This window comes from Diadema antillarum, unplaced genomic scaffold, assembly GCF_040938485.1.
Source record: "Diadema antillarum isolate AM-2024a unplaced genomic scaffold, OU_Dant_1.0 seq00001741_RagTag, whole genome shotgun sequence".
Classification (NCBI taxonomy): domain Eukaryota; kingdom Metazoa; phylum Echinodermata; class Echinoidea; order Diadematoida; family Diadematidae; genus Diadema; species Diadema antillarum.
In genome coordinates, this window is record NW_027272424.1 from 112,516 (window position 1) to 134,913 (window position 22,398).

General features: G+C 39.2%; 1 protein-coding gene across 1 annotated transcript in view; it reads right to left on the reverse strand.

Moving 5' to 3' along the window:
* Positions 1–630: 630 nt before the first annotated feature.
* Positions 631–22,398, reverse strand: part of LOC139711977 (membrane-associated transporter protein-like) — a 39,102-nt gene continuing 17,334 nt past the window's right edge. Inside the window, exons 3-4 of the mRNA XM_071623821.1 lie at positions 2,302–2,477; positions 631–897 (exon numbers count right to left, since the gene is read on the reverse strand). Of these exons, the coding sequence (XP_071479922.1) occupies positions 631–897; positions 2,302–2,477 (443 nt within the window). The remainder of the gene's footprint in view (positions 898–2,301; positions 2,478–22,398) is intronic.

Genomic DNA, 22,398 nt, shown 5'->3' on the forward strand with positions numbered 1-22,398 from the left:
AGAAATGTCTATGTCATTTTCAGCCCACATCGTTGAACAAAAACATTCATACAATCTACAATTCGGCTACTTGAGTATGCATAGGCCCTACCACTCGACGAAGTGTGCAACGTTACAGTTATATACCTTGTGGAGAAAGTCATGTTCTTTGATAAGCCTCTTTGTAATAATTCATCAGTTTGGCATTACACGTTGTTGCAGGTTCAAATTTTGTACTCCTTAACGTCCTATCAGGACTTCGCACACAAGCACACACGCACGTACAAACGCACACAATCGAACACACATACACATTTATACATCATACGCACATCATTGTTCATCAGTAAATCTCGCAAATGAATTCAAATTTTTGCTACATTTTTTATCCCATTAAATCTATCAGCTAATTCATCATCTTTGTTTTACTACACCTATAGCCAAATTTTCACACAAAATATTACCATTACTCAGTATAGTACGACTCGCGTTGTGTTCATGATTATAGCTGTCATATCATTGTGTACATGTCCCACATACTTCTATGAATATATCCTATTTCTTACACTTTTCACTGATAAACTAAGGGGTTCTGTTTCTCTAAAATTCACTTTGATATACACTGTAGGAATTCTGTAAAGTTGGAGTGTATCATAACCCGGCATACATTACTTGGGTTGCGGCTAGCGCCCCCAAACCGCTTAGCACGCAAGCAGCACCCACGATTGCGACCGTGCTCCCTACGGCGTGCACTATGCTCCCCATACAGATTGAAAGGAAGAACTGCGCAACGAACACCATGCTCTGCACGAGCGACACGTCCGTTCCGAGGCCCCGGATGGGCTGCTTCTGCTGTCTGCTACTATCTTCAACGTCGAGTTCGTCTTCGTTGTGTGTGGCGCTGCTCGTCTTGTAGAACTGCAACGATACGGGACAGCATGAAAAAAAAAAACCCACAACAACAGTGGTAAAAGAACTGATTAATTCATACAATTGTCATGCTTCTTTCATCAGGACGGATACTATTGAGCAACCCAACACCAGATTTGGCATACAGGGCCCTGTTTTATCAAAATACATATTAATCGATTTTAAATTTCCCTAACACACAGGCTGCCATAGACTTATGATAGAAATCAACTTTATAATCAATTTCAACTCTTCATAAAACAGGGCCCAGATCTCACAGCAGTCCTCAACATCCCATTATCCAGGGCTCGACACTAACGGTGGTCCGGTGGCCCGGGGCCACCAAAAATGAAAGTCGGGCCACCAAATTTCAAAAAAGGGCAAATTTGGTGGCCCGCCTCGGCCCGCCTATGAGTAGATATGTCCAACTTCTAATTCTTACTATCATAAATCTTAAATATTTGACTCATCAAAAAAAAAGGACTTTTAATGTTTTTATTGGTTTTTTTTTCGGGACACCAAAATTTTCTCTCGGACCACCAAATATTTGAAATTTAGGATTTTGGTGGCCCCATCGGGCCACCAAACAAAAAAGTTAGTGTCGAGCCATGCATTATCCATAATGATAAAACTGTTGTCTCTGCGGAAACGCTGTAGAGATCATTGAGCACTCACTAAGGGACAGTTCTTCAGCAATCTGTCACACGGAGCACATTGATTTCTTATGGATCTTCGCTGGGCTTCGTTATTTCATTGATGGTCTCTATCGGTTCACACTCTTTTGAACCAGTTCAAAATTTGATGAAGGACATGCTTACTGTAATATTCATTGGAAGATCATTGAGGAATCGTGGAAGACCTTGGAAATCATTAAATGCTTACTGGAAGCGATATCTTCAATTATTGTTTCGTACTCTCAATAATCTCTTTACAGTTTTTCTGTGTTGAAACGGGGGAACAAATTAAACACAAGTATCGGTTCCGGGTCAAAACTTATGAGCAATAAAATAGGTATAAGGATAAGGAAACCTTATTGGCTCCGCATTATGATTTTTAGGTTTTACATCGTCATGTGCCTGAAACATATTCACACACGTTTACCCACACACACACACACGCACACACGCACACACGCACACACACGTACGCACACACACAATTTGACCTGGCAATGAACTCCTAATCATTATAAGTATAAATTTCTTTATCACTATCCAATTTTTCTTTATCCCCATCGTTATGGACGCAATGCCTATGCAGTTTTTTCTCCTTCCGTCGTAGGCGAATGTTTAGTTCCTATTGGCAACTGCATGGGATATGTTGTTTACATATATCCATGAATAAAAGAATTACTAAATGAATGAATGAATGAATGAATGAATGAATGAATGAATGAATGAATGAAGCGCTCACCGTGTCTGTTGAGTGGTAATTGGCCAGGAGGATGAACGGAAGCGTAAAGAGCGTCGAGTACTCGATACCTGCCGTGGCGGAGAAGAGGAACGCTGCCCACGGGGTGCGGATGGCGGCCAGGAGGGCCATGCTTACGCAATAGATGACCTGGTTGCCCACGTACACCGTCTTGGCGCCTGGGAGAACGAGGGGAGACAGAACAGTCGATTTGACGTGTGAGATATTAAGGCAAGATTAATACACTGAGATGACAAAAATATGGAGAGAAATGGGTATCAAGAGTGAAAGAGACAAAGAATGGAAATAAGTTGGAAAGGCAGAACGAAATTTAGAGGAGGGAATAGGAGAAACTGGAAATATCAAGATGAAAGGTTTAGAGAAAGAAGGGAGAGAGAGAGAGATTTGACAGATAAAGAAACAGGGGAAAGGTCAGAGAAATGTCAGAAAATGAATGGAGGGTATAGACAAGAGGAGAGTATAGAACAGATAAAACTGGACATATTGTGCTGCAAGACAAGGGAAGGAAAATTGATGAAGACGATTGAAAACTTATGTTCGTCCCTTCCATAGACAGCTAAGCTAGGTATTGTGCTACCATAAATATTCATCAAGTACTCTTCGACTACATTTAAAAGGGAGATCCACCATGAAAATTAGTTTTTGTGAAAAGAGCAGAAAAATTAGGAAATCAGGACAATTAAAGTTTGAGCAAATTCTAATGAAAATTCTGGGATAATGATGATATTTAGGATCATTTAGAATAGAGTGTTCATACAAGCATACTGGAGAGGCTACCTTCGATGTCGGAGGCAAGCTACCCTGGATGCTAAGGGGCTACCCCGGGAATCTTAAGACACACTACTATTGGTTGTTGACGGATTATAACACAGTACTTTTGCCATATATTCAGAAATGCAGCTTTCTGCGCATACAAAGTGTATGTACTGGGTATACCACATTATAAACAGTTCATGCTCACGGGGTTCTCGTTCAGATACCGGTATATAATACACAACATTCCGTTTGCTTGGTAATGGATATCGACTTTGCCCGTTCTTCAATCAGCGGTGATTTTTACTGATTTATTTTCCCACTCGTCATGCTCGTATTATGCTTTGTGCCACCCTTGAGTCAAGATTGCAGGAAATAATTGGGATAACGAATCAATCTCGCTTTCAAAGAACACTTAAAAACAAACACACAAGCAAAATGAACGACCAAACGAAGAAACCATTTTCTTCCACATTTTTGTTGTTGTTTTCTTAGAGTCAACCCAGGTTGCGCTTGATGCCAGGAACCGTACTGTGTCATCCGGGAGACTCGCCGAGAAATCAAATCAACGACGTGGAATCGTTTTGCCCATTACTGCCGCATGCAAGCCGGGCTATCAGGCTAAAAGGGAACGTTTTATGCAATATGCGCACAGGGGGCGCCCAAATTGCGTCTCGGCTCACATCGGAAAAAGTTCTACCATATACGGTAGAGAAGGTTCTTAACTGCATGCATGTATATCCTAGCCGAGTACAGCCGCTTGCAAATAATTCCCCTTTCCATTTCCATACAAACGGCACACAACATTAAAGTTCATCGAGTGACTTCATGAAAGCGTCTTACTGAAGCCTTAAATATTCAGATTAGAATTTTCCATCTCCTTCTGCTGTATTTTTCTTTTTTTAGGGGGCATATATCCTTCAACATTAGTTTGGTACACGACGTATTATCAACAGAAGGAACTCAATACAAAGAGCACATTCCTGGACAAAACTCGCATCTCATTCCCCTTCAGAAGTAGGTCTGACTTTCTTTTTCGAGATACAACGGAGGGAAAAAGGAGGACGAGGTGATGACCGCTAAGAACAAACCACATTGATGTAGAATCACATTGTGCCGAATGGAGACTTTGTCGCCGCGGAAGTAAGAATCTAATGAAGTGAATATCAAAGGAAACTATAAATGTTGTGGAGGTTCGGTATTTGGCATTGAAATTTCAGTCAATACTGATTTTGAACGCTTGACAGTTCAGCGTCTACACTTCAAAACGACGACATCTGTTTGTATAGACCAAAAATAGAGGAAGAATTTCACAAGGCAAAGCGATTATAATGAAGTCGGTTTATTCGGTGGCGTTATCAGAAGCGCTAGCAGAACTCAGTGATTGAATGTCTAAATAAAGAAATCTCTTTGTAGTTGATTTATCTTTCCACATAGATGGAACATGGTACAGCTGCTGGCTAATTCGTGTGCAATCCGCAATATTCCTGCAGGTAGGATCATGATGACGAGTTAAGGAAGGGATGAATAAATAGATAACTATAGGTAGCTAACTGAACCATGTGAATATAATGAATGAATGAATGAATGAATAGATGTATGTATGTATGTATGCATGTATGGTATGTGTGTGTGTGTGTGTGTGTATGAATGAACGAATGAATGAATAAATGAATGAATGAAAAAGAACATTAACCCACAAATTTTAAAAAGTAGCTATATAACAGTTGTAATTTAATACATGCATATGAATAAGAGTCAAGCGCAACATTTGATCAGTACGCCATTGCGCAACTAAAGATTTTAATTCATTCTCTTTTTTCCACTGACAATGAATGGAGGACTGCCAACATTCTCACATGAGTAGATCAGTGAGATTCCAAAGAGCAATCGGGAAGATACGTATGTCTTACATGCAACTCAACAGCCTAAAATAACACCCAAATCAGGGAGACTTCTGTTTTCTATAGTATTAAGGACATGAAGAGATATTTCAGTTTACAGGGAGTCTTCTGCAGGATCTGGGAGACTTAAATGGCAATGCTGTGAATTAGCCTCACTATAAAAGGCAGGGTTCTAGTCTGGTATAGCCAGTGGACCTATTCTGTCGGGACAGCTGCACTCCTCCCATATCACAGAGTCATCGCAGGAGGGGGAGGTTGTCTTCATCATCAGTAGATGTTAAGTCATTCCCCCTCAAGGAGCCCACTCGTACTTTCGATATTGATTTTAATTTGATTTTCAATTTATTCATGTTAGGTGGCCGCTAAGGACGCAGTAAATCCATGTAATTCTAAGCAAAAAAAAAAAAACAAAAACAAAACAAAACAAAAAACAAAACGAAACAAAACAATATAAGACGGTATTGCGTCCACTCCAAGTGACTATCATAGGCAATGAGGATAAATAGTACCTCGCCTATAGGGGCACATCCGCTGCAGGCCGGGGACTTGAACGAGAAACCTCGTGACGACAGTCCGTTGGGTCTTTTCCACTGGGACACAGCAGCTTGAAAATATCAGTGAATGAGATTTACGCACGATAACACGATCATTGCCTATTCAATATTTTTGATCAAAACCAAAGCTCCAATCTAGCTTTGTATAATCATTAATACATGACGAGACAAATAAGACGTACTCGGCATCTTAACGATAATAACATGCAAATTAATTCCCGGGTGTTTTCAATTATTTGAAGATGCACATGTTGAGACGATTATTGAAGAGAAACACTGGAGAGTATGTAAGTTCTAGCATCAAATTTATCAAACCTTCTTTTATGACAGCCATATCCAATTATCATCGTTAGATTTTCTGAAAAGATAAAATCTTGGATGTTCAAAATTTCTGCTCTGAAACGAATTGCTTCGCTGATCGCACGCACGAGCATATCTGGTGTTATCCCAACATCTTAAATACAAAAACAAAACAAGTTGTACTTTATTTCTTTCTCCTTGACTGGTTTCGATCATAACAGATGGAATACTGCCAAAAGTTGCTAGATGTTGCACTTAACCATCAAGGGTGATGGACTTGATCTAGTATGCAATTCGACGGAATGTTGAGTCATATTATCATGAAACGATGACCACGAAGTGATATACCTTTTATCGCAGTCCATATTGCACCATTTATATCTCACGAACACAGCCCCGTCACAACTTGACATTTCGTAAAGATGAGATCCTTTTCTACACGCACGTGTTGTTGACCGCACTGTGGCCACATTCTTATTTTATGTTAGAAGTACATGGGTCATCCATTGTAAGTTTAGCGCCCTGAAAGGGGTACGTACGTAAGCAAGTAACTAGATTTTAAAAAACAAAGTAATTACATGTTTGTTTTTGTTGTTGTTTATAACAAGAAAATACAAGCAAGTCAACAAAACAATTTTGAAGGGTTACGCGTCCAATCAAATAACTGAATAAGAAAAGCATGAATAGATAAATATTTATGTAAAACCAATCTATACACAATTTGTCATAATACATTGATAATTGGATAGATAAATGAATCAATGAATAGATGAATAATCGAATTGATAAGGATATGAATAGGTGGATTCAAAATAAACCAATAAATTCATAAGGACATTCATTACATGTGAATTAACACAGAGCAAACCCAGATTGAGAACCAGGTTTAAAGTCTTAAAGGGGAAATCCAGTCCAAATATAAGTGGTCTGATAAGAAAGAGTAAGATATTACGAGTTCAACGGTATAATTTTGATCGAAATCGGATGTAAAATAAGGAAGTTATGACATTTTGAAGTTTGGCTTTTTTTGGGAAAATAGTTCTTGAACAGTCAATATGAATATGCAAATGGCAAAGTGAGCATGTCATCCCCTCACAACTTGTCATATAGTTTGTTCATAAAACTTTGAAATTTCCAGTACTTCATTCAAACGCAATTATGCCCGAGGCTCAAACCCTCGTATATCTAGCTGATCACTATTCTGAAATTATTCAACCAGGAATAACATCATATTATATCCAGAAACATGGATTTTTCGTCATTTTTTTTTGGTACGCGATCATTGGAAAATTATGAGGGTATGACATGGTTAGCTTACTCATTTGCGTATAATATTCATATCCACTGTACAAGAACTGTTTTCCAGAAAATAGCAAAACTTCAAAATGTCATAACTTCCTTATTTTTCATCCGATTTCAGTCAAATACTTACTGTTGAACTCGTAAGATTTTACTCTCTTTTATCAGACTAACTTATATTTGGACTGGATTTACCCTTTATGTATGGGCATTAAATTTGTTAGTTTTCGTTTCGCACATTCTAATGTATTATGCTGATGATATAATTCCTGAATCATTCTGTGTTATGTTTTGTTGGAAGAAAAATGAGAATGAAAATGAATGAATTGAATTGAATTGAATTTAACATTCTTAACGTCTTCGCCAAAACACATTACTTAGAACAGAATATGCCACGTTAGTCTGTTTTCAAGAAAGTGTTTTATGATATCTCATGATAATAGCATGATGTACGATACTTATTTACCAACTTCACGTCCTTCGAATAATGTGTTTTTGACAATGCTGATTGATCCGTCATTTCAAGTTATAACAATAATACAGAACATTCGCAAGAGGCTCTGTACGAAGACAGGAAAATATACTGAACACCCCCGCGCTGAAGTAACAGACGTGGGTCTATATATTGTACTTAATTTCGGTATACGAACACAATACGCACTAAATCACGTAACGTATCTGCCTAGCCTCAATTACTGACAGACTGATCAGGATGGGTCTTAGTCTGCTTTCAAATATCTTAACTGACAGTCGAAGGCTATTCCACAGTTTGAGGGTATACCAACGGGGGAAGGATCTATATCACCGTAGCGGGTGAGTGTACAAGGACGGGGAGAAACATGAGAAAAATGCAGTTGCAATTTAGCACAAGGAAGATTAAGATTTTCGCGACGCGGACGTTCGGAGGTTAAAAAAAAAACTGTTCGGCGCATGCGCAAAATTGCTTATCAAATTCGATCTCGCGTCGTCTCAGTTTGCACGGTCGGTTCTGGGCCATTTTTGCGTCCGCTCAGATTCAACCGCAGAGAGCTTTTTGATGCAATGATCCTACGGGGCGCCATTTTACTTTGTACCATATAGACTGTGTCCAAATCTAAAGCTACTGTATATACTTTGCAACGGCGTCGCAGGGAGAGAGGAGATCCGTCAACGTAACCGTCGTCATAGCGTTCGCGTCACAGATCTAAAGCTCGATAATGACGAACAAAGACGGACAGACAAGGTGTCGGTCCTGGATCGTGAAAAACGGTAGACATTGTAGGTGAGTATAAAAGAAGGACTCTATAAATTTCCAATTTTCATGTGTACTGTTGGACGGGAAACCAGTGGTGATTCGGAAGGATCGTGGTGATGCGCTGTCATCTAAGATATCCCACTATTGTCCCCTGTTACTATAAACGATAGCCATTATACCAAGATCGAAGGAAGAATTTTTATTGTTGTTGTTGTTTCATTTATTTTTTTGGAGGGAAAAATACAATGATACAACCTTTGCTGAAGAAAGTTAGCCAATATCCCCCTAAATGACAAGAAAGCAAAGGCCAAAAGCGGTTACGTAACAACCACACCACCCCGTTTATCCCCTCGTTCTTACGGGTATCTACCTCAAGTGTAAGCGAATAGGAAAAGGTGTCTTACTCCTAGTTACCATGATTGGAGAAAGAGCTTCCACTCGTTCTTAATCGACTCCATTATGGGTAAATTACCAATAATGCAACGAAAAAACGAATGGCGGGGGGGGGGGGGGGGAGGGGGACAGTACACCACCACGCGCAGTGACGAAGTTCTACCTTCCAAAACTCCCGTTATGCCGGCGACGCGACTCGGGCATCTTTCATCTTATCCGACCTCGTTGCCTTCGCCCACTCTCTAAAGTCTCCTTTTATGAGAAATCAACCGTAATCACCTCTTTATTGCTCTCCACGCTGGTGTTTATGCGCGAAAGAAGAGATGGGGCAGATAAAACACTGACACCAAGGATGTTCTTTCGATTGTAATTTGAAAGGGTATATCGTGAAGCGATTGCTGAACGCAAAATGCCAGGATCTCAGCTAGGCTCACTTCGTTTCATTTACTGTACATCTATATATGAACCAGAATTTGAGTTGCAAACTGCGGGTGAAAAGGGTGCAAGACATACTCGCCAGTTCTATACCTGTACTCGACTATCACCCTCATTCTTATCCGTCTATATCCCCCTCCCCACCTCTCTATACCCCATGTCTCTTTAACTTATCTTTATTTCTTTTTATTCTTGATATCTGCTGCCCCCCCCTGCACACACATAATAGATGACTTTCAGTTCTCTCAACTCTTCTCCTTTTTGACTTTCTCTCTCTTTCTCTCTTTGTCTCTTTCACAATTTTCTCTTCTAACTTCTAAAAACTGTGTAATTTCGTCTCTTCCTTCTCAAATCTTGTTACTCCCTTATGTCACTGTTTTCTTACAATTCCTCTGCCCTATTTTCTGGTATATCACATTACACACAGACACATTTCCTCTGAAGGCCTATGATTTTGGTTTCTTTCATCTCCAACTCTTTCTTTTCTCTGTAGATCTTTATCATTTGTTCTATACTTTCCTATTTTCTCTTTTTTACTTATCATCACTGGTCTTTCCATTTTTTCACTTCTCATCCTTTTTATTACACTTTCATGCCCCTCTCTCCCTCTCACTGTTCTTCTCTATCACAAGCATCAATAACCTACTTTATTTTCTTCATCTCAGCTCTATCTCCATCTCTAACTTCTTCCCAATTCATTTCCACTCTTTCCTTGAGTTTCCTCGTTTCTAAATAATGTCGATTGAGAAACTGATTAAGGAGAAATTACTCATGTCAGAGGCAATCACAGCCTCCCCCAGCACCACCATTACCCTCGCAGCACCAATACGCACCATCCTTACCCTCACAGCACGAATACGCACCATCATTATCCTCACAGTACCATCCTTACCCTCACAGTACCAATACGCACCATCATTATCCTCACAGCACCATCATTACCCTCTCAGTACCAATACGCACCATCATTAACCTCACAGCTGCACCAATACGCATCATCATTATCCTCACAGCACCATCATTACCCTCACAGTACCAATACGCACCATAATTACCCTCACAGTTGCACCAATACGCACCATCATTACCCTCGCAGCATCAATACGCACCATCATTATCCTCACAGTACCAATACGCACCATCATTATCCTCACAGCACCATCATTACCCTCACGGTACCAATACGCACCATCATTATTCTCACAGCACCAATACGCACCATCATTATCCTCACAGCACCAATAAATTCCACTAGTGAAGTATCGTCGGTACCAGAATTGCACCAACAATATTAATATCAGTGCACCTTGAGTGTCAGGGGGTGTCATCAGCACCGCACCACCACTGCTATAACTGAAGTAATATACCACGCTTTACTGCACCACGACTTCCAGATGACCTATACAACAAGCAGATACTAGCTCAAATTTCACTTGAAACTTGAAACTCAGATAGGTCACCACTCAAAAGTGGTATTGCTCATGCCTTTGTCTCTCTCCCTCTCTCACACTCACTCGTTCTTTTCCTCTCCATCTTCATCTTCCTCTTTAGATCTTTCTCTCTCTCTTTATCAATTCTCTATCCGCCTCCCTCTACCTTTATTCTATCTCATAATATGTAAATATATGTCTTTCTCCCTGTATATTTGTCTATCTATCTATCTATCCATCTATCTATCTGTCTATCCATCTATCTGTCTATCTATTTCTCTACCTATCTATCTATCTATCTATTTATATATTTCTCTATCTATCTAACTATCTATAGTTTCCCTCTCCCCTCCCCTCTCTTTCTCTCTCATATTCTCTCATCGTGCAAATGTTCTCTCTCTCTCGGAGAATCGTCCGTGCAGGATAAATTGTCTCGCGCCTAGAGGGATACCAAGCCGAGATTCAGACCCTTCTAAATTTCGATTGACTTCCATGAAAATCAGCCCTCTCTCCCAATTTGCCTCTCGTCCAGCCTATCTGGATCATCCGTCCACCTTCATTACCTATCGCCCGCCTCTCTCCCCTCCATTCCACTAGACATGACTCAACATCGCACTTGACTGCAATTTCCACCGAATAAGTTCGTTTCCAGCTCGTCCGAGTCCCTGCGCGCGTCTTCTCCGCGGCCGCCAATTTGCGTCCCATATTGATCAGGACGGCGATCGATAACCAGAACAGGTGTTTATGGACGCAGTCTCAATTAGGAAGAGCGATGGAGGGAGATAGAATGATAGAAAAGAAGAATGACAGCGAAAGATGAAAAGAGAAGAGAGAGAGAGAGAGAGGAAGAGAAAGTAAGAAAGAGAGGCGTCTCCCGTGAAATGTAATCATTGATCTGTAGGATCTTTACCATGAAGTATTTACTCATGTACATGACCAATCGACGGTATCCAAAGAGTCAACATAACCTGCGATCCCTCTGTTGCGTTGCATTTCATTCAGTGAGCTCGAGGAAGTTCGTGAAAATCTCTTTTTTCTTCTGTTTGTTCCATGGAAGTCCCCGTCCCCCTCTCGAAAGAATGCTCGTCAAATCTCATAATCTACCTCAGATAACCTAAGTTTGAGTTTCCAGCTAGTATGCCTATGGTACGGAATAAAAAAAGACCTTGTTCTGTAGCTTTAATTATAAGACTATAGGGAAATACAAGTAAAAGCATATCTACAAGAGAAGATAAGCAAAGACAAATACTTCCCGAACAGAGAAAAAAAATGGTTCGAAAAAAAAACACAGAAATAAACGTCATATTTGGAATCATACCATTGCATTTCGATTCCACCTGGTGTCGTTTCATCACAGATCTCCACCAGTAACAACGTGAGTAATAGCTACGAGCACAAGAGAAAAGATCTAAAACGTATTCCGAAGATACTGTGACAGAGGGTGGGCATGTTGGAGGTTACGAGTTCCCGATTTTGTCACATTGGTTCCCCCTACTCCCGCACTTGTCTAAACGTAGGTTATATACATATCGACGTCACGCAGGCGTCTTCGAATATTATAGCGCGTTTTAGATCTGCGAGGCGAACGCTAAGACGACGCAGCCTCCCGGGTTAGACAATGGAAACAGCTGTTCTCGCGCATGTGCAGAGCACCATTATCATTATCGATTTCTTTTTTTTTTTTTTTTGCCTAATCAGCGTCGTCTTAGCGTTCGCGTCGCAGATCCAAAGCTGGCTATTGTGAAATTTACTATTCGGTTGCAATAACTGAAATTCATTCAGGATAATGTGATTATAGAGGGTTATAATCGAGCGGGGCAGGCAAACAACAAAACAAAACAAAGTGGAAATATTACTTCATGCCTGTCACTCTTGTCCCTTAACCTTTCATGGAGATTGACCCAAGCTTCTTCCCTCTTTACTCGAGGCAGTGATTTCTTCTCGTGGCCATAATGTATAACGGTCTGTGTGCAATGAATCATTCACACGGACACGTAGGAGCGCTTAGCAAACAATGGCGGCGGGCGGGCGTGACAAGCAGAGATACAATGTTGGCGAAGAAATGAGTTTTCGCACGTCCCTTCTAACTCCTGGCGAGCTTTAATGAGAAATCAAGGTTAAGGCGTCCCTTTCCAAGAGGTAATCGCTTCCAAATCTCACACTATGTACACGACAGGGGATTCTGGTGGATGGTCGCCTGCCTGCACAACTATTACAGCTCACCAGTGAATTTTGTGTACAATATCCATGGGCCGTCATAGTTACAGGGAAAGCTGTTATCATCAGACATCGTGTCAATTTGCTCTTTTTTTAACAACATGTACAAGTTTAAAGGTATTAATTACACCATACAGAGTTAATCTGCTTCGAGATTTCATTCTATGTGTGTGTATGTGTGTGTTTGTGTGTGTGTGTGTGTGTGTGCGTGTGTGTGTATATTGTTAATATGAAAACAAAAGAAAAATGAAAGATTAAGAAAAAAAGTAACGACTCTTCGTAATGGATACTACATAACAGTTGTTTTGTAGGCTGCTGTACAAATTTGCAACATCTTCACTTTTTATATTGACCTTCGTCTTTCAGATTAATACTTGCTACAAGTACACATATTGCTTGACACTGTTTTTGCTTCATACGATTCAGTTGCTAAATATCATAGAAGTTGCAGCATCACCGTGAAAGATTTCCATCGTTCAAACCAGGATAATATGATAATCTGATTATGTATGTAACATTATATTATACACATGAATAGCCTGATCCACATAGGATGGCTGCATATTGGCCCTCCAAATACTTGTGATTTTACGTAGTACATAGATACATGACTTGTATATGAATATTGCAGATTATGCCAACAAACAGCCGATTATGATAATCCCCCCTCGTCTCGGAGGATTCTCTTGTTTACGTCAAGAATTCCCTAATTCCAGTGCAACGCACTTCTCGGGGTTTCCGACCCTCGGTCAAATCAAAATTCCAGTAATGAAATGGATTTGAGGTTGTCATAGCAACAGGAGAGAGTGGATGGTATAGATCTAGATAATATATTCGTTCTCATGTATCCTTTACAAGTGAGGTATATGGATTACATAATTTAGTGAAGGATACACATTCATAATTGAAATAATTTAGCAGCACGAAGGATGAATTGTATCAATTTTTCAACGCATGACCCTATAACAAGTTCAAATATTCACAAGCAAATTTTATTGCCTAAAAACAGATTGCAAATTGATTTCTGGCTATGTAATCTACAAATTGTCCCGCGATATGTCAAATGCAGTTATCACATGTATAATCTGCTTTATATGGTATTGTGTGTGATCTACGGAAGATATGTTGTGGTTCAGGTAAGACCAAGGACAATAATGGAAGTAGTATAGTATAGTAGTAGTAGTAGTAGTAGTAGTAGTAGTAGTAGTAATAATAATAATGATATGATAGCATTAGTAGCAATGATAATGATAATGATAGTAATAATAACAATAACAATGATAATAGTAATAATAAAAATTTAATGATAATGATAATGATAATAATAATAATCATCATCATCATCATCATCATTATAATCATAATCATCATCATCATGAAAATAATGAGTTCTTAGAGAGCATAATACCATAAGAGTCTCTATGCGTGGATACATACAGAAACAAAATTATATAAATATGTCAATATTCTTATACTATTGTCATACATAATCAACAATTATCAAAAAGATGAGTTTTCAAAACAGACTTAAATTTATCGAGAACTGTAATACTCCTAATGCTGAGGGGGAGATTGTTCCATAATTACGGTGCCATTTTTTCAAAAGCCCTATCGCCAAATATCTTGTACAGTTGGATTTAACACTTATTTCAGACAGGAAGTTATCTTACTTTGAACGTAGGTTACGACCGGAAGGATATGGCTTGATGATTTCACTGAGATGAGCAGGAGCATTTCAATGAAAACATAGGAATACAAGTGTCACAACCTTAAACTTGATACGAGCCCTTATGGACAACCAATGAAGACCACGAAGAATAGGAGTTTACGATCAAATTTCTTTTTGCGTGTTACAAGCCTTGCAGCTGAATTTCGTATCCGTTGGAGTCCTTTGAGCTGAGATACTGGAACGCCAATGAGCAAACCATCATTATTATGTCCAAATGACTAAAAATACTTGCATGCACTAATTTCTCTGTAGTTTCTCTACCCAGAAAGCTTCTCAATTTTCCAACCCTGTGTAAACATCTTATGGCCGCGGATACATAATGTTATTAATATGTGTTTCTATACTAAGTTCATCTTGGATGATTACGCTAAGATAACATTGCCTTAGGAATGGACAAAACAGGAATATGATGATGATGATCCACAGTATTTGTATAGCGCCATATATCTGTTGTACAAACATTCAAAGGCGTAAACTCCTCTAAGAGACTTAGCAATTGAATGCCTGGTGATAGATGTGAGTCTTGAGTGAGGCTTTGAAGTGGTCCAGTTCACTTATGCGAACAAATTAAGTTGTTGAGGATTTGTTACGAGATATCACATGTAAAACTTCAGCTTTCTCAAGAAACAATTAATCAGTAGGACCCTGGTTCGAGCCCCCTGGTAGCAGAGATTCTCTCCTCAGGAAGGGAGTGTTCTGGATATTCTATAGTCCTTTGGATGGGGACCCAACGGTGTGGTCATATGCATTCGTTACCATTCTGTGTTCACGTAAAAGCCATAATTCAATTCAATTCAATTCAAGAGAATGCATAGGGAATATTGTTTATATTTCTGCCTTCACGTGTGATGAAGAGGAATGCATAGAAAGAAAATGGAATCCAAACGGTATTACCGATCAATAACAGCAAGCAAAAAGGACTGAATATGTAGATGGAGCAGAACGTCAAACCCCATTATTCCGTTTAATCATGGATGCTTGATATCAACATTTTAAAGGTTTTAAGAAACACCAAGAAGCACATATAAAGCACGGAATAAATATCGAACAAAGATGACAAGGAGAAGACAGAGAAAAATGACAAGAAATTCTGACGAGAGACTGAAACAAACAAACACAAAAATAGACGAATGGGGAAACGCTTCAATAGATGAGTGAAAAATTTCACACTCGAATGCGACGCTACACTGGATAGGAGAAACACGTTTGCTCTGCACCTTAGGAGTAAGCGACCTCTCAGAACTATTCTACCAGGGGTGGCAAATTGAAATTGCACTTCAAGTCGGTCGTTCTTAATTTTCGCCTGCTAATTACAATGGCAATACCAGATTCCAGTCTTCTTTTGATATACGTATTATCAGTTACAGACTCTTTTCACGAACGCTAAATTGATAGTCGGTCCGCAACAATTAATTGGTCGCGGATGAAACAACGCGCCATGTATTCAGGGAATAGCGCGTGCTGAAGAAAAAACAAAATGGCGGAGGTTCTGATGATTGCGGTGTATTGACGGATTTTCGTATTCTGATTGAAATGAGTAAATATCTAGCCATCAACCTTGCCAAGGTTTTGTTTTGTTTTGTTTGTTTAATAGATACTTTATTTTCTGCAAATCAATAAATCAATCAGCAAATCAATATACATAAGGCACATAATCATGAACATGTGGGAAATATACAAAATAAATTCAAAACAGAGTCGTTTGACTTGCGTAAACAAAGGTAATTAATGATACAATATACAGTATGCATGTCTACGCAGCGGGGATTACAACAATTATAATTATGGAGCGATTATGCAGAGGGCCGCCATTGTAAGCATAGCTTGAAAAGATGGCCGGCCAGAGGAAAAGGTAGGGACGTATAAGTTTCGTAATAATACAATACAATATAAGGTAATAAGATAGTTATCCGATTACGTTAGTGGGACTACGTTTGTTCTGTGAGGTATCAAAGTTTAACAAATTAGAGAGATTTTCCTTTGACTGTACTTCTTTCAGTGAAATAAAGTTTTGACAGTGATTAGATAACTTGGTTTAAACCTCACAGATTTTATGAAAAACAAAACAAACAACTGTCCTGTGTCATTGCGAACGGACGAATGAATTTCGCCCTTTCCGAAATTGGTTTGTCATTGTTGTTGTTTCGTCACACGGAATTGACACTCTGAAGGAAAGATAACAGTTCATAACATTTAGGTCTCGAGCCCATGCACAAACCTGTTTTCGAGGGAGTGAACACAATTATGAAAGTAGAAAATCACGGCGTCTCCGTAAAATGATTTAAAAAAAAAAGTAGTTGTGACAAAAATTGAAAATAGTGCGATGCCTTCAGCCCCCATTACAGTGACGCATCTGCAGATTCATTAACACCATTAATGCCCTTTTGGTGTTTGGGAGCTCTTAACTGTGGGTCATTAGACGACTAATGCACAACGCACTGCAATTTTTGGCGTCTGCGCCGCGCGTCATCCTAGCACCACGTGACCCGCTAAGATTATATGACAATATTGAATTGCCATAAATATCCTTCTACGCTTTCTCTTCTTCTTTTTTTTTTGGGGGGGGGATCGTAAGCCCTTATGCTTATAATAGAGCAGCATGTCGACAAAGAAATGAAACAAAATTAAGAGAGAGAGAGAGAGAGAGGAGATATAAAGAAAAAAAAGGAAGGTATATATGCGAATGAATGCTTTAGATGATCACTAAAATGGGGTAAGATTTGCTTATCCGTTCGAATACAATCATACCTATTCGAGTCGAAAGAAGATGGGGTAGCAGACACTTTCAAAAACTAAGATTCCACAAATGAATTTCTCTGGAGGAGGTGTAGTACCCGTACATAATCATACTTATCTCATCCATTCTTGTCTTTATAGGTGTCCGTGCATGTGCAATTAAGCATAATAATGACACACCTGCATAACGTCATGATGCACCCACATAAATACACACATACACACGCATACACACACACGCACACACACACACACACATATGTATATATATATATATATACACACACACACACACATCTTGGAACTTTCCACGTGTTGGACTTCGAATGTTGTAATTATTAGAAGAAAGAGTCTCAAGTACGCCATGGATCCAACGAGAAGTTTTTTTATTACAAAATTTTCGGTCTGCCTCAGACCTTCGTCAGTGCAAAGACAATGATGGAAAACCTCCATTTCCATCAGTTCCATTTACGTCATTTTCCATCATTGTCTTTGCACTGACGAAGGTCTGAGGCAGACCGAAAATTTTGTAATAAAAAAACTTCTCGTTCGATCCATGGCGTACTTGAGACTCTTTCTTCTTATATATATATATGTATATATATATATATATATATATACACACACTCACACACACACACACACACACACACACACACACACACACACACACACACACACACACACACACACACACACACACACACACACACACACACACACACACACACACACAGGTATACATGTATACATTCCCACACTGCAAAAAGATTTTGTTAGATGTTGTTAGATTTAACACCATGGGTGTCCAATCTAACTGCCACCCGCCCAGTGTCAATAGGAGACCACACCAACTGGTGTTGCTGTGGTGTAAATGTGTTGTTTTTAATCAAGTACACCTGGAGGTGTTAATTTAACTCCCCAAATGACATGAATGAGCACCGGAAATTCAACACCAGCTCGGTGTTTCATATTTAACACCCGACTTTTTGCAGTGTATACAAACTTATATATAAACACATACACACAGGTGGGAAAAGCATGTAGGTATGAACGTAAAAACGAATAGAATGATATTAATTAGCTCTGCAATACAAAACAGCCGCGATGGGCCGTGTGTGTCGTGTTAACGTAACATATAAAGTCACATCACCTCCATCATGTCAAGCGCTTTATTACGGTGGTCATATTTTAAAGGATGTTCAACAATAAACAACCTTTTGAAGTTTTGCTGTTCACATGAATTGTCTGTGAGGTTTGGAAGATATTGCTTCCACATTAAAACTGTATGATAACTCAGCACGTTGTTTTAAGCACAGGACATTCTATAACAACGCCTTTAGTCTAGACTCGAAGGAATTCCAAATCGTCACTGCGATCTTGCAAAGTTTGGACATTTCTCACGCACAGAGTTTTAGCCGTTGGAAATGCGTCATACCATGCTAACAAGCCATTAACAGTTATCATTCTGAGGCGAGAGATTTCTTGGTTTTGACGTACATTTCTACTGAACAGGGATGAACATTGATCAAGATGACCATATATAGCTTACAGTGTAATGCGGGGTGTAATGTTCACTAAATCTTGTTTTTGCTTTTGGTTGCCGTCTTGTGCTTTTTCGAAAGCAGCATATAGTTATACCAATGATTTTGTCTTATGTTTATTTATTCAGGATCCTTTTTATTACTACGCGATCTGTAACAAAAAATGCAACACTTTTCACATTCAGGCAATAACGACAAGTGAGATTAAAACTGAATCTTGGGGTCTAATTTGGAAATTTATGGTTTGGGCATGCTCCAGGCTTTATACCTCACAAATATTCTCTACATTTTGATTTAAATGACTTGCAACAATCGGACAAAGCGGCCTCATAAAGAACTTACTTAAAAAGAATGACTGTGGAATAACAGACACATTTTGGCTTATCATTCTGTTCACTGTTTGGAGCAAAATGTCACTTTGAATACGAACCACTGTACGATGATATAGCGGCACGAGGTAGCGCGCCGATAGTATTAAATCAAATACTCTTCGCATTAATCCAAATGTGATTGAGTCATCTATTGCATTCCGAAGTGACGGTATTTTGTAGTGCCGCTATTTCCGGCGGTATGATAACTGGGAAAAAAATTACGCCTTTTACTTCTTTTTAGCTCTGCATTAAGAGAGCAAATTGCCGGAAATTTGGAGAATGAAATATAATATTCGTCGGATTCAGCGCGGCTCTTTGGAATGAAAATATCTGCAATATTCTTTGCAGTAGGTTATACGATTATATGTTAAAACACGTGTAATATGTTCATTTCATGCCATTACGGTATCAAAACCATTAAAGCCACTCTTAAACGCTGTCATGCCGTGACTCATTAAAAACAAACTATGACTGACCTGTATAACTTTCGATTCTTACAGTGCTTGTTAATATCATCATTTTCATCATCTTTGTCATCGTCATTATTTCCATTATGATTTTGGCTTCATCATCATCATTATCTGCATTTATACTTCTATCAATGCCTGTGCTACTAGATTATTGATATCAAAATTCTTATCATTCAATCTGAGCCTGTAGGTCATAGTCAGTCTTAACAGGAAAATTGAGTCATTGTTCAAATTTCCTTCCATATAGAGTACACTCATGATAACGAGCGCATTGTCATGTCGACGTCATCAAGCAAAAACCACCACAATGATGAATACGAATCGAATCATTCAAGAGTTTTAATATTTGAGTCATCAGTTCAGCAAAATGATATCAGGTTATGTATTATTCCCTCTGCGCTCAATATTGTTGGAGTACATGTAAAGCACCTCAAATGCGTATGAATACCCTTAATATGCGTAGTATTTCCAAGGGAAGGTACAGTACAATATCATAATATAATATTGTACTGTACCTTCGCTTATGCTGCTTAATCCCACGGAGAATGCTTCCTTGCAGAGCTGGTTACTGTTATTGTGTGTTTTATGTAAATAAATGATGTGTCATCATTCATATAGTATTATGCGTCCATTTACTGCACGTTAGTTGTACGCCTTTAGTTTGTTTTTATTTTGTTTACTAATGGCAGCATCAGTTTCGTTGTCCACCAATGGTAACCTCATCTCAGAATTGCATTGGCTCAGAAATGAAGAGTACAAAGTTGGGTACAACAGACCATTACTGATCAAACAAGTGGAGGGTAACCCAAAAAGCTGGAATATTGCTCGAGCGAAGCCTGGAGCCGAAGGCAAAGTATTTGCCAACCTCGGCTTCTCCGTCTATTTTCTGATGCGCATTGATATCGCCAACCAATATACTTGGTATTGATGAAATGAAATGATATTTCCGCCCTCATACGCGCTCTTCTGGGGAGGAAGCGAGAGTATTCCCTCGTTGATATTAATCCAATAGTGAAATAGATCTGGCAGGGAGGGTGATTGGGAGCTTCTGGTCTAGGGAAGCAATGGTGCATACCCCGAGTTTGTTCGATGACTTGCCTCCCCCGCTCACTCCCTCCCTCTCGTGGGTGCTGCAGCACCAACCCATCGCGGCCGAGTTTGGGTGCATACGATACTCGCCTGAGCGGAGCTGAGATGGAGTATGGTGGACTGGATGGTATATAAAAGGAAAAGGGGTGGGCTGGAGACGAGGGTGGGGCTGGATGTTAGTGTCGCATGGCTGCCACCATCTAACTGTTAAGAGCAATTCTCTGAGCGTGTTATGACGTCATCGTTTATCGCTCTGCGATGCTTTGCCGTAACGAGTTTGATTGAAAGGCGCCTCAGTCGTTGACAGTCCTTTCCTTTTCATTTGAAACTTACAGTTGTCGACAATATCACCCGTATAGTCTTCATTCTACTCACACGTAGCATGTTGATATAATGTGAAAGTTCGCAGACATTGCGCGTTATATAGAGCATTGCGAAACGTGATTCAGTGCTTATGTACTTTAATCACATCATTTTAAAATACATTATTTATATACTGATGATAAAATTATCATGAAATAGTATTTTTCCATTTCTTCCATTTTGAGATTAGTTTTTTTTTTTCCAAATGCATTCTTACCTATGTATCTGGAATGGACCGACAACGACTCAAGCTTTTCTTGTTCTACTGAACAATAAATAAGCATTTTGCTTTGAAACTTGCTTCAAATGAAAAGACAAAAAGTAAAAAAAAAATACTATTCACTGCTTTAGTGACCTTTCATTTTCTTCACGGCACACAAAACAAAGTTTGTTTGTTTTTCAACGATAATACGGTCCTATTTAAAACTTGTTAACCTCGGTCTCAAATTAACCAGATCAAAGGATTTTGGGGATTATTAGCACTTTATTGACTTGATATGAGGGCAACGAAATTACTAAAATCACATTTACTAGTTAGGGTCACTATTTCAACGACATTTCGGAAAAGAAAATACATGCTAAATTTTTTCTTAAATGATAATAAAGACATCATGCACGTGATACCACTAGTTCGCCTTTTGCCGTGAAGTTCCTTTTGTACAACAACCTGAAAGACAATAGCAATTAATAGATCTTGCCATAACCGGCTTTCCAGTGAATCGCAACTTCCCGATCAACTTAATCGTATTCATAAGGGTAAAATCAAACCAACAAAACAGCAACAATTTCACCAGAATTTAGCTCTTTACATAATGCTTCTTGCTAAATCGCTGCGTGCACCGTTCAGAGACTTTACTTTTTTTCCCGTCAAATTACCAATATCAAAACATAAGACGTAAATGAATATCAAAGTATGCATTTGCTTTCGACATGGAAATTAACGTCAGCTCGACAGTGGCGTGAGGTTTCACTTTAAGTTTTAGTTCGTCTTCTAAATGGAAGGTTGCCGCAACTCCACGAAGACGGTGAAGACGAAAATGTGTCTTCTAACCAGCATCACGTCACGCCATCGGCCAATATTGTATGCTCTGAACACTCTTTGCCACGGGCATTCCATGTGAACAGCCTGTAACTTGTGTTCATTCAATGAAGCAACGACATTACAGACACGCCATGGTGATACATCATGTACGTAATTTGTCCTCTAAATCACACGCTTTGGGGGTCCGGAGATATTTTGCAGAATATCTAATACAGA